This window comes from Salvelinus alpinus, chromosome 16 (assembly GCF_045679555.1).
Source record: "Salvelinus alpinus chromosome 16, SLU_Salpinus.1, whole genome shotgun sequence".
NCBI classification, from domain to species: domain Eukaryota; kingdom Metazoa; phylum Chordata; class Actinopteri; order Salmoniformes; family Salmonidae; genus Salvelinus; species Salvelinus alpinus.
The window spans coordinates 38,794,797-38,809,012 of record NC_092101.1 but is presented as its reverse complement, the minus strand read 5'-3'; the positions used below and the strand labels follow the sequence as shown (position 1 = coordinate 38,809,012).

General features: G+C 43.0%; 1 protein-coding gene across 2 annotated transcripts in view; it reads right to left on the bottom strand.

The window, feature by feature from the left end:
• The window catches only part of slc1a7b (solute carrier family 1 member 7b), a 112,053-nt gene that overhangs the window by 18,977 nt on the left and 78,860 nt on the right, over positions 1 to 14,216 (bottom strand). For both annotated transcript variants that reach the window (XM_071346142.1, XM_071346141.1), the window contains exons 4-7: positions 3,703 to 3,745; positions 3,276 to 3,510; positions 2,845 to 2,944; positions 2,281 to 2,514 (exon numbers count right to left, since the gene is read on the bottom strand). In XM_071346142.1, the coding sequence (XP_071202243.1) occupies positions 2,281 to 2,514; positions 2,845 to 2,944; positions 3,276 to 3,510; positions 3,703 to 3,745 (612 nt within the window). The remainder of the gene's footprint in view (positions 1 to 2,280; positions 2,515 to 2,844; positions 2,945 to 3,275; positions 3,511 to 3,702; positions 3,746 to 14,216) is intronic.

Here is a 14,216-nt window from a genome sequence, read left to right as displayed (position 1 = left end):
CCTTCCTAATATTGAGTTGCACCCCCCTCTTTTGCCCTAAGAATAGCCTCAATTAGTCGGGGCATGGACTCTGCAAGGTGTCGAAAGTGTTCCACAGGGATGCTGGCCCATGTTGACTCCAATGCTTCCCACAGTTTTGTCAAGTTGGTTGGATGTCCTTTGGGTGGTGGACCATTCGTGATACATACTGGAAACTGTTGAGCGTGAAAAACCAGCAGCTTTGCAGTTCTCGACACCAACCGGTGTACCTGACACCTACTACCATACCCTGTTCAAAGGGGGCTCCCGAGTGGCGCAGCGATCTAAGGTACTGCATCTCAGTGCAAGAGGCGTCACTAATCCAGGCTCTATCCCATCCAACCGTCATTGTAAATAAGAATTTGTTCTTAACTGACTTACCTAGTTAAATAAAAACATAAAAAGGCACTTAAATCTTTTATCTTGCCCATTCACCCTCTAAATGGCACATATACACAATCCACGTCTCAATTGTCTCAAGGCTGAACAATCCTTCTTGAACCTGTGTCCTCCCCTTCTTCTACACTAATTGAAGTGGATTTAACAAGTGACATCAATAAGGGATCATAGCTTTCACCTCGTCAGTCTGTCATGGAAAGAGCAGGTGTCCTTAATGTTTTATACACTCAGTGACCAATCTAAATTGAGAATTTATTCTACCTTTATTTGCATATTTACCAGTGTGCCTTTCAAGTAAATTGTAGTTACTTACCACCCATGACTGCATTTGTTAGTGAAACATACATGTTGTATTCAGTCCTCTAGCCTTCACCAAGTAAGTCTCAAAGTGAATATGTTATCTTAAAAAAACTATTTATGACAATATATTACATACAGTGTCACGGCTGTTGAAGGAACTGGACCAAGGTGCAGCGTGGTGAGCGTACATTTCCCTTTTATTTATAAAAATGACGCCGAACAAAATAATAAACACTACAAAAACAAACCGTGAAGCTGAAGTCTATGTGCCCTAAACAAAGTCAACTTCCCACAAAGACAGGTGGAAAAAAGGGCTACCTAAGTATGGTTCTCAATCAGAGACAACGATAGACAGCTGCCTCTGATTGAGAACCACACCCGGCCAAACACAAAGAAATAGAAAACATAGAAATAAAGAAACTAGAATGCCCACCCTAGTCACGCCCTGGCCTAACCAAAATAGAGAATAAAAGCCTCTCTATGGCCAGGGCGTGACATACAGTAATAAGGCCTTTCTTTGAGGGCCTACTTTCACCCTAACAAAGGGGTCTGAAGCTCCTGGTTTACATGCCACATCAAGCCTGCAAGTCACAAAGTGATCCAACAATTTGAACTTTTTAATCACCCGCAAACTGCATTGAGAATGATTGCCGGGTAGGGAAGATCACTTATTGAGACTACCTAAATCAAATAAACTGGAACTGCCATATCAGTAATGGGTGCAATAAGTCCAATAACTAACAGATTGTATTAATTTAGGAAAATGCTTATTATTTATGTTTGTGTAGCGTAAGATTAATCAACCAATCAATGTACATGCAAAAACACAGGTATTAAACAAACAATTATGAAAATCAACCTGGTATAGAGCATGCCTGGAAATATGGTAATGATGGGCATGGTTTTCAGTGGTTTTGAGCAAACGTGGATTTGTCATTTTACTTAACATGCTTCTTCAAATTCAACTCACTTCGAGCAGAGTTTGTTGAGTAAACAAACTAACATATATTAAGCTAAAATTCTTGTATTTTTGAAGTCTACTCAACTCACAAAATAACACTGATTAAGCAATTAGTTAAGTTGGCTTTTTTACACTGCACATGCCCTGAGTCTGATGTCAATGTGTTGCTTAGCAGTACCATTTTCTCCTACTCACACCAAGACTAGAACCCAGGACCTCTGCCTCCCAAACACACACAATGACCCTCCTGAAACAGTCTTAGCCAGTCACACCACCAAAAAGCTGGAGACATTTCAGGCTGAGGAGTGAGGTTATAGATGCCCATCTGTTACATGTTCATGAGGAGGCTGTTGCCCCAGCAATGTGCCTTACCTGGAGGATGATGCCAGGGCGATGAGAAGCGCCTGCAGGATGCCTCAGATGTAGACAACGGGTTAGGGTAAGAGCTAAGGTTAGGTCTAGGATCAGAGTAGGTTTGTTGTTGTTATTTACCTGGATGAGGTTTCCAGGGCGGTATGCAGGGCCTGCAGGATTCCACTGATGCGCATGATGGGTTAAGGGTCAAGGCTAGTGTTAATGTTCGGGTTAGAGTTGTTGTTTACCTAGAGGATGTTGCCAGGGCGATGAGCAGGGCCTGCAGGATGCCCCTGATGTAGACGATGGGGCTCTTCTTGGTGATGAAGAAGTACATGGCCGGGAGGATGAAGAGCCCGTGGAGGATCAGACCGAAGACCACCGTGACAGCGTAGAAACCCAGCTTCTTACCCATGGCCGACGGATCGCTCATCTCCAGGATCTTACCGGCCACCAGGAACACGATGCCGAATGGGAAGTACCTAGTCAGGAAAGGAGGAGCAGGGTCAGAGGTCATACACACAGCCATACAGAATTTGTAACAAGGATCCTAGACACTATTCCATGGACACTATTCCATATTTACTGCACTCATTTTGGCAGTAGCGCACTACGTAGAGAAATAGGTTGCCATTTCAGATGTAACCCTAGGGTGATGGGCTGTTTGTGATGAATGCAGGTAGAAATGTCTGTGCTGTCTCCACATCTATGTGTTACGGTTAGGACCTGGAGTTTTTCCTGATAAGGATCACTTCATATGGTCTGGAAAAACTCCATGTCCTAGTTGCTGTATAGTGTAGTCAAATCTTTACCAGATGACGATAGCAACGATCTTCAGGACAGCCTCGTTCAGGCTCTGGCAGAAGTTGACCAAGGCGCTGCCGTTAGGCCCCATCCTGCCCAGCATTATACCTGTCGAAATAAACAGCATGTCAGTGATGCAGGACAGGACGCTGCTCACATAGTACACATCACTAGACATCAACTGAGAAAAGTGTTAATTTCTCCTGACAGTGATTTAGGCCTTGCTTGACATCCGTACTTGGTCAAATACAAAAACAACAACGTAATGTAAGCAAAAGATTTCAGGAAATGTCACAAGTAATAGCGATGAAGACAGAGTGGCTCAGTTGGTAGAGCATGGCGCTTATAATGCCAGGGTTGTGGGTTTGATTCCCATGGCGGACCAGTATGGATGAAAAACAATGAATTAAATGTAAAATAATGTGTGTTTGTTTATTACCCATAGTGGCTGAGAAGATGACGATTCCAAGGACGTTCATTCCGTCACTGGTTCCCGGTAATGTTTTGAAGTATACGTCTGGGGGAGGAGTCAGGTCCAAGGAGAAGTTCTGGAGCTCTGTTCCGTTGTCGTCCTGGATACCGTATATGAGTGCTCGCCGTGTGGTGGACTCTGATAGGCTCTGACTCACTGTGGCCTTCGGCGTTTTCATAATGGGAACACTTCTCGTCCGGTACTGTTCATATGAAGTAGAGCAGAGAACAGGGACGATTAAAGATTATTCATGGTTTACTTCCTTAATTAGAAGACAGAGAAAGAAACTTGAACTCAATAGAGGTCAAATAATCAAAACACTGAGAACTGAATCCAACTGGAACACATGGAGCGTGAAGTCCTACAGGAAAGCGTATGATTTAAAGGGGCTCACCTGTTGAAATGTGGCTTGAACTAAGTTGGCTGGAAACATGTTGCTGGAAGGGAAAGAGAACAAAAATATACAGTACCAGTCAAAAGTTTGGACACACCTTCTCATTCAAGGGTTTCTTTATTTTTATTATTTTTTACTATTTAGAGAAATCAAATCAAATCAAATGTTACTGGTCACATACACATACTTAGAAGACGTTATTGCGGGTGTAGCGAAATGCGTATGTTCCTAGCTCCAACAGTGCAGTAGTATCTAACAATTCACAACAATACACACACTGGGATGGCGTATCACTTCAGAATGCTGTTGTAGCAATGCTGGTTAAGTGTTTCTTGAATTCGAAATAAATCACAGACAGTGTCACCAGCAAAACACACCCCAATTCATCACACTTCCTCCTTCACGCTTTACGGTGGGAACCACACATGCGAAGATCATCCGTTCACCTACTCTGCGTCTCACAAAGACACGGCTGTTGGAACTGAAAATCTCAAATTTGGACTCATCAGACCAAAGGACAGATTTCCACCGGTCTAATGTCCATTGCTCGTGCTTCTTGGCCCAAGCAAGTCTCTTCTTATTATTGTTGTCCTTTAGTAGTGGTTTCTTTGCAGCATTTCGAACATGAAGGCCTGATTCACACAGTCTCTGAACAGTTGATGTTGAGATGTGTCTGTTACTTGAACTCTGTGAAGCATTTATTTGGGCTGCAATTTCTGAGGCTGGTAACTCTAATGAACTTATCCTCTGCAGCAGAGGTAACTCTGGGTCTTCCTTTCCTGTGGCGGTCCTCATGAGAGCCAGTTTCATCATAGCGCTTGATAGTTTTTGCGACTGCACTTGAAGAAACGTTCAAAGTTCTTGAAATTTTCCGCATTGACTGACCTTTATGTCTTAAAGTAATGATGGACTGTCATTTCTCTTTGCTTATTTGAGCTGTTCTTGCCATAATATGGACTTGGTCTTTTACCAAATAGGACTATCTTCTGTATACCACCCCTACCTTGTCACAACACAAATGGTTGGCTCAGAAAAATCCACAAATTAACTTCTAACAAGGCACACCTGTTAATTGAAATGCATTCCAGGTGACTACCTCATGAAGCTGGTTGAGAGAATGCCAAGAGTGTGCAAAGCTGTAATCAAGGCAAAGGGTGGCTACTTTGAAGAATCTCAAATATAAAATATATTTAAATTTGTTTAACACTTTCTTGGTTACTACATCATTCCATATGTGTTATTTCACAGTTTGGATGTCTTCATTATTATTCTACAATGTAGAAAATAGTGAAAATAAAGAAAAACCCTCGAATGAGTAGGCGTGTCCAAACTTTTGACTGGTACTGTATACATATAGAAATATATAACAAACTCTAATAAGTCATTTTGTTTTATCTGTTCAATGTCAATCGCAAAACTACATGATATTGCACAGTTATTTTTGTAAAGATTTATTCTGTCCATACATGTGACTCTTTAAAACCTCATGCACTTTTCACAGAAGCCAGACTTTGCTGTGTGAAAAACAGCCATAAGAATTGTCATGCAATTACATTACATGAACTCCAGGAACTGTTTTATTTGTGATTATCTACAGCACAGCCATTACTTAAAAAACCAAATGGGGAAGGGTCAACATCCAACACATGTACTGTAGTTTCTTCTGAGTAGGAGCAATAGGCCTTCATCTTCTGTACAGCTCCTGTTCTGTTGTGTTGGATGAACAAAAAGCCTACGGTATAACCTTGTGGTTATATAAATGTTTCTTTCAAAATAAAATGTACTGCATTGTGAAAGTAAACTCTGAAGAAAGTTTTCAGATAATATTTTGTCATGTCATTGAAAGTCAGGATGTTCAGTTAAAAATTGTTGACCCTTTGAATTATTGTAAAGAACATTTAGCTTTCCTCAGCTTTTGTTGTTGTGTCTGTCTTAACAATGACGTTTTCATTGAAATAGTTGAAGTGGTCGAACTGATATCATTAAAACATACCATTATTTTATTATGTTGACATAAAATAGTCTCTTGCCTACAAACTATCTTAACTTTCTGTTAACTACCCACCGGCCAAAACCTGGTTAAATCCACGTAATTTCAAGAAAAAAATTAAATGCGATGACGTTGAATCAACGTGGAAAACTCATTGGATTTGCAAAAAATAATTAACATAAGGGAATTTAGTATTTTAACATGACATGGTAACATTTTTTGTTGATTTCATGTTGAATTCACGTTAGTTGATAACTCAACCACATGTAAATTAAAACGTTGAACGTTAGACGTTGAAATGACGTCTGTTCCCGTTGGGTAAGTAATTCTAACTTCTCACTGAGCAGGGCAACAGATCAACTTTCTGGAAACTTCACAAACAGAGACAGAGAGAGAATACAAATATCACAATGAAATACCATTCAAATATTTGTTCATTTTCCTGTCAAAAGCCCAGAAGGACACAAAAATGGGACAGAGGCTCCAGTTGCTTTAGTGTGAATAGAATGTCCATGATTCATACTGTATCTTTCAGCTCCACTCGTGTGTGTGTGTGTGTGTGTGTGTGTGTGTGTGTGTGTGTGTGTGTGTGTGTGTGTGTGTGTGTGTGTGTGTGTGTGTGTGTGTGTGTGTGTGTGTGTGTGTGTGTGTGTGAGAGAGAGAGAGAAAGAGAGAGAGAGAGATAGAGAGTGTGCGTGCATGTCTGTGTGTGTGCATGCATGTCTATGTGTGTGTGTGTGTGTGTCTGTGTGTGTGTGTGTGTGTGAGAGAGAGATAGAGAGTCTGTGTGCATGTGTGTGTGCGTGTGCATGTGTGTGTGTGTGTGTGTGTGTGTGTGTGTGTGTGTGTGTGTGTGTGTGTGTGTGTGTGTGTGTGTGTGTGTGTGTGTGTGTGTGTGTGTGTGTGTGTGTGTGTGTGTGTGTATGAGTGACTGCCTGTCCAAACAGTCAGGCAGTGTATCTGGGACCTCTCAGCCCTCTCAGCTCAAACACTAAAACACACATGAATGTGTACACTCTTTCTGCAGCTTCCAATCAGTCAGATGGAATGTTCAGACATGATGGCGCTCACATAAAGCACACATACAAAGGCAAACAATAGCAAACACAGGGGCTAAAGGAGGTCCATTTGAAAAGCCTACATCTTCCACGCCAGGATTCTGAAAGTGACAAATGTGAGGTGCAACTAACAGGGACATGTTATGAAAGTGAATCATTCCCATACTTCAAAGAGATGTTTACCATGACATGTAATGTAGCTGCTCTATTCAGTGTGGGACAGACAGCTGTTGGGATTAACATTAAGTGGACAGTACTGGACACTATGTGGCCGCTACAGTATATGTGAACATTACAGATGTAGGATCTTCATTTTATCACCTGTTGCAACACAACTTTGCTGCAATGCACGACCATAGCCATGAGAAGTAGGGGTGCTGAGAGTGCTGCAGCACCCCCTGAAAAATCGGAATCAAATAAATAAATATGTATTTACAATATATAGAGATATTTTTTTTTAAAGTTTCACAAAAGGTGTGCGTGCACTGGGCCTTTAATAGTATTGTATTAGCGGACCCATATAGCAGTCTGCAGCGCAGGGAAATACTATTCCCCCTTTGAAGAAAGAAATAACCCTCACCCCCAAACTACTTCAGGCGGCTATGTGCAGGACATTTCAAACTCGTAGTGTATTTGACGTTTAAAAAGGCTTCTGAAGTGTATAAATTCCACTTTGAAATGTGATTTTCTCTTATGAAAGTATCATCGACATAATAATTCACATATCCTGTTACCTCAGGATTATATTACTACTGTAGCAAAATGGCTCAAATTAAAATCCTACATCTGCAGGTCAACAACTGTAACGATCGTCTGGGGTGGTAGAAGGATCGGATCAAAGCGCAGCGTGGTAAGTGTTCATGATGTTGTTTAATAAACCAAAACTGAACACTGGAACAAAACAATAAACGATGAACAAACGAAACAGTACCGTGTGGCGACAAACACTGACACGGAAGACAAACACCCACAAACCAAAAAGACAAAACAGGCTACCTAAATATGGTTCCCAATCAGAAACAATGACAAACACCTGCCTCTGATTGAGAACCATATCAGGCCAAACGACAAACCCAACATAGAAACACAAAACATAGATAACCCACCCAACTCACGCCCTGACCACACTAAAACAAAGAAAATACAAAAGATCTATGGCCAGAACGTGACAACAACATCCCTGTCTTATGTGTCGGACGCGAAGGATTTACTTCAGACACTGGACAAGCCCCAAATCCCTGTCATTCGCATGAAGAAGAGACTGAGATATTGGGGATGTACACAAACCGATGCTGGCACTAAGACCACACTCAACAAGCTGTATGAGGACTAAAGCAAATGAGAAAATACTCATCCAGAGGCGGTGCTCCTAGTGGCCGGCGACTTTAATGCAGGGAAACTTAAATGTGTTTTACCTCATTTCTACCAGCATGTTACATGTGCAACCAGAGGAAAAAACCCTCTAGACCACCTCTACTTCACACACAGAGATGGTACAAAGCTCTCCCTCGCCCTCCACAAAGCTCCCCCTCGCCCTCCTAGCCGTGTCTGAATCCTGGCTTAGGAAGGCCACCAAAAACCCTGAAATGTCCATCCCTAACTATAACATTTTCCGACAAGATAGAACTGCCAAAGGGTGCGGAGTTTCAATTTACTGCAGAGACAGCCTGCCGAGTTCTGTCTTACTATCCAGGTCTGTACAAAACAATTTGAGCTTCTACTTTTAAAAATCCACCTTTCCAGAAACAAGTCTCTCACCGTTGCCGCTTGCTATTGACCACCTTCTGCCCCCAGCTGTGCCCTGGACACCATATGTGAATTGATTGCCCCCTATCTATCTACAGAGCTCGTGCTGTTAGGTGACCTAAACTGGGACATGCTTAACACCCCGGCCATCCTACAATCTAAGCTTGATGCTCTCAATCTCACACAAATTATCAATGAACCCACCAGGTACAACTCCAAATCCATAAACACAGGCACCCTTATAGATATTATCCTAACCAACCTGCCCTCCAAATACACCTCTGCTGTCTTCAACCAGGATCTCAGCGATAACTGCCTCATTGCTTGCGTCCTTAATGGGTCTGCGGTCAAACGACCACACCTCATCACTGTCAAACGCTCCCTAAAACACTTCAGCGAGCAGGCCTTTCTAATCGACCTGGCCCGGGTATCCTGGAAGGATATTGACCTCATTCCGTCAGTAGAAGATGCCTGGTTATTCTTTAAAAGTGCTTTCCTCACCATCTTAAATAAGCGTGCCCCATTCAAAAAATGTAGACCACTCCAGACCTGACTGCCCTTGACCAGCACAAAAACATCCTGTGGCATACTGCATTAGCATCAAATAGCCCCCGCAATATGCAACTTTCAGGGAAGTTAGGAACCAATATACACAGGCAGTTAGGAAAGCAAAGGCTAGCTTTTTCAAACAGAAATTTGCATCCTGCAGCACAAAAAGTTGTGGGACACTGTAAAGTCCATGGAGAATAAGAGCACCTCCTCCCAGCTGCCCAATGCACTGAGGCTAGGAAACACTGTCACCACCGATAAATCAACGATAATTGAGAATTTCAATAAGCATTTTTCTACGGCTGGCCATGCTTTGCACCTGGCCACCCCTACCCTGGTCAACAGCCCTGCACCCCTCACAGCAACTTGCCCAAGCCTCCCTCATATCTCCTTCACCCAAATCCAGATAGCTGATGTTCTGAAAGAGCTGTAAAATCTGGAACCCTACAAATCAGCAGGTCTAGACAATCTGGACCCTCTCTTCTAAAATTATCAGCTGTCATTGTTGCAACCCGTATTACTAACCTGTTCAACCTCTCTTTCGTATCGTCTGAGATCCCCAATGATTGGAAAGCTGCCGCGGTCATCCCCCTCTTCAAAGGGGGAGACACTCTAGACACAAACTGCTACAGACCTATATCTATCCTACCCTGCCTTTCCAAGGTCTTCGAAAGCCGAGTTAACAAACAGATCACCGACCATTTCAAATCCCACTACACCTTCTCCCCTACGCAATCTGGTTTCCGAGCTGGTCATGGGTGCACCTCAGCCGCGCTCAAGGTTCTAAACGATATCATAACCTCCATCGATAAGAGACAATACTGTGCAGCTGTATTCATAGACCTGGTCAAGGCTTTCGACTCTGTCAATCACCACATTCTTATCGGCAGACTCAACAGCCTTGGTTTCTCAAATCACTGCCTCGCCTGGTTCACCAACTACTTCTCAGACAGAGTTCAGTGTGTCAAATCGGAGGGCCTGTTGTCCGGACCTCTGGCAGTCTCTATGGGGGTGCCACAGGGTTGAATTCTCGGGCTGACTCTTTTCTCAGTATACAGCAATGACGTCGCTCTTGCTGCTGGTGATTCTCTGATCCACCTCTACGCAGACGACACCATTCTGTATACTTCTGGCCCTTCTTTGGACACTGTGTTAACTAACCTCCAGACGAGCTGCAATACCATACAACTCTCTTTCCGTGGCCTCCAACTGCTCTTAAATGCAAGTTAAACTAAATGCCTGCTCTTCAACCGTTCGCTACCAGCACCTGCCCGCCCGTCCAGCATCACTACTCTGGACGGTTCTGACTTAGAATATGTGGACATCTACAAATACCTAGGTGTCTGGTTAGACTGTAAACTCTCCTTCAAGACTCACATTAAGCATCTCCAATCCAAAATTAAATATAGAATCGGCTTCCTATTTTGCAACAAAACATCCTTCACTCATGCTGCCAAACATACCCTTGTAAAACTGACTATCCTACTGATCCTTGACTTCGGCGATATCATTTACAAAATAGCCTCCAACACTCTACTCAGCAAATTGGATGCAGTCTATCACAGTGCCATCCATTTTGTTACCAAAGCCCCATATACTACCCACCACTGTGACCTGTATGCTCTCGTTGGCTGGCCCTTGCTTCATATTCGTCGCCAAACCCACTGGCTACAGGTCATCCATAATTCTTTGCTAGATAAAGCCCCGCCTTATCTCAGCTCACTGGTCACCATTGCAGCACCCACCCGCAGCACGCGTTCCAGCAGGCATATTTCACTGGTCACCCCCAAAGCCAATTCCTCCTTTGGCTGCCTTTCATTCCAGTTCTCTGCTGCCACTGACTGGAATGAACTGCAAAAATCACTGAAGCTGGAGACTCATATCTCCCTCACTAACTTTAAGCACCAGCTGTCAGAGCAGCTGACAGATCACTGCACCTGTACATAGCCCATCTGTAAATAGCCCAATCAACTACCTCATTTTTTTTTCTCCTTTGCTCCCCAGTATCTCTACTTGCACATTCATCTTCTGCACATCTATCACTCCAGTGTTTAGTTGCTAAATTGTAATTATTTTGCCACTATGGCCTATTTATTGCCTTACCTCCCTTATCTTACCTCATTTGCACACACTGTATATAGACTTTTTCTATTGTGTTATTGACTGTATATTTGTTTATTCCATGTGTAACTCTGTGTTGTTGTTTGTGTCGCACTGCTTTGCTTTATCTTGGCCAGGTCGCAGTTGTAAATGAGAACTTGTTCTCAACTAGCCTACCTGGTGAAATAAAGGTGAAATAAATAAAAAAAATTTTTTTAAATGGGCAAATCTGACCATAATTCTATCCTCCTGATTCCTGTTTACAAGCAAACACTAAAGCAGGAAGTACCAGTGACTCGCTCAATACGGAAGTGGTCAGATGACATAGATGCTAAGCTACAGGACTGTTTTGCTAGCACCGACTGGAATATGTTCCGGGATTCTTCCCGATTGCATTGAGGAGTACACCACATCAGTCACTGGCTTCAACAAAAAGTGCATTGATGACGTCGTCCCTACAGTGACCATACGTACATACCCCAACCAGAAGCCATGAACTACAGGCAACTTCTGCACTGAGCTAAACGGTATAGCTGCCGCTTTCAAAAAGCCGGACGGTTATAAGAAATCCCGCTATGCCCTCCGACAAACCATCAAACAGGCAAAGCATCAATACAGGACTAAGATCGAATCGTACTACACCGGTTACGACGCTGGTTGGATGTGGCAGGGCTTGCAAACTATTGTGGACTACAAAGGGAATCACAGCTGTGAGCTGCCCAGTGACACGAGCCTACCAGATGAGCTAAATTACTTCTATGCTCGCTTCGAGGCAAGCAACACTGAAGCATGCATGAGAGCCCCAGCTGTTCCGGACAACTGTGTGATCACGCTCTCCATTGACGATGGAGAGCGGTCAACATTCATAAGGCCGCCTGGCCAGACGGATTACCAGGACGTGTACTCTGAGCATGCGCTGACAAACTGGCAAATTACTTCACTGACATTTTCAACCTCTCCCTGACCGAGTCTGTAATACCAACATGTTTCAAGCAGACCACCATAGTCCCTGTGCCCAAGAACACCAAGGTAACCTGCCTAAATGGCTACCGACCCGTAGCAGTCACGTCTGTAGCTATGAAGTGCTTTGAAAGGCTGGTCATGGGTCACATCAACACCATCAACCCGGAAACCCTAGACAGAGGTCAGAGACCTAACAGTGTGGTGCCAGGATAACAACCTCTCCCTCAAAGTGATCAAGACAAAGGAGAGGATTGTGGACTACAGAAAAAGGAGGGCCGAGCACGCCCCCATTCTCATTGATGGGGCTGCAGTGGAGGAGGTTGAGAGCTTCAAGGACCTTGGTGTCCACATCATCAACAAACTATCATGGTCCAAGCACACCAAGACAGTCGTGAAGAGGGCACGACAAAACCTATTCCCCCTCAGGAGATTGAAATGATTTGACATGGGTCCTCAGATCCTCAAAACGGTCTACAGCTGCACCATCTAGCGCATCCTGGCTGGTTGCATCCCCGCCTGATATGACAACTGCTCGGCCTCCGATGGCAAGGCACTACAGAGGGTAATGCGTACGGCCCAGTACATCACTGGGGCCAAGCTTCCTTTCATCCAGGACCTCTATTCCAGGCGGTGTCAGAGGAAGGCCCTAGTCATAGAAGGCCAACCTAGTCATAGACTGTTCTCTGTGCTACGGCACGGCAAGCGTTACCGGAGCGCCAAGTCTAGGTCCAAGAGGCTTCTTAACAGCTTCTACCCCCATGCCATAAGACTCCTGAACAGCTAATCAAATGACTACCCAGGCTTTTTGCATTGACCCCCCCACCCCCCATTTTTACACTGTTTTACCTCGACTAACCTGTGCCCCCGCACATTGACTCTGTACCGGTACCCCTGTATATAGCCTTGCTACTGTTATTTTATTGTTGCTCTTTAATTACTTTTTACTTCAGTTAATTTGAGCAAATACTTTCTCAACACTTATTTTTCTTAAAACTGCATTGTTTGGTTCAGGGATTGTAAGTAAGCATTTCACTGTAAGGTCTACCTGTTGTATTCGCCGCATGTGACAAATACAATTTGATTTGATGTGACAAATCTCATTAAAACTCCTCAATAAACGCAGGAGACCCAAACAGACCGATTTCTATTTCTGAGCTGTGTGGTGGTGTGGTAATATAATGAGTCAGAGTCTTAAGTAATATAACACTTATTTTAAGCGTGTACCTCCAACTGCTGCTCAGCTGCTCCCCACTGACACTATGTACTGTAACCCTGACCCATCAGGCTAGTCATCTACTTTTTTCCTCTCTCAAGGTTCACCCCAAAAGCCACTTAGTCTCTCAGATATACACTCCCCTACGTATTTATTTGGACAGTGAAGCTAAAATGTTTAATACTCCAGCATTTTGGATTTGAGATCAAATGTTTTATACTGTGAGGCGACAGTACAGAATGTCTCCTTTTATTTGAGGGTATTTTCATACGTATCCGTCTTACCTTTTTGAGTGAGAAAGTTACGGAGGCATAAATATCATACCCTCCCCCCCAAAATGCTAACTTCCTCTGTTATTGGTAATGCACTATAAATGCATTTGACACCTTCAAACAGTGGTGGAAAAAGTACACAATTGTCATACATGAGTAAAAGTAAAGATACATTAATAGAAAATGACTCAAGTAAAAGTGAAAGTCACTCAGTAAAATCCTACTTGAGTAAAAGTCTAAAAGTATTTGGTTTTAAATATATTTAAGTATCAAAAGTAAATGTTATTGCAAAAGTAAAAGTATAAATAATTTCAAATTCCTTATATTAAGCTAACCAGACGGCAACATTTTCTTGTTTTTTTTATTTACGGGTAGCTAGGGGCACGCTCCAACACTCAGACATAATTTACAAATGAAGCATGTGTTTAGTGAGTCTGCCAGATCAGAGACAGTAGGGATGATCAGGTATGTTATCTTGATAAGTGTGTGAATTAGACAACTTTCCTGTCCTGCTAAGCATTCAAAATGTAACGAGTACTTTTTGGTGTCAGGGAAATGTATGGAGTAAAAAGTACATCATTTTCTTTAGGAATGTAGTGAAGTAAATGTAAAAGTTGTCAAAA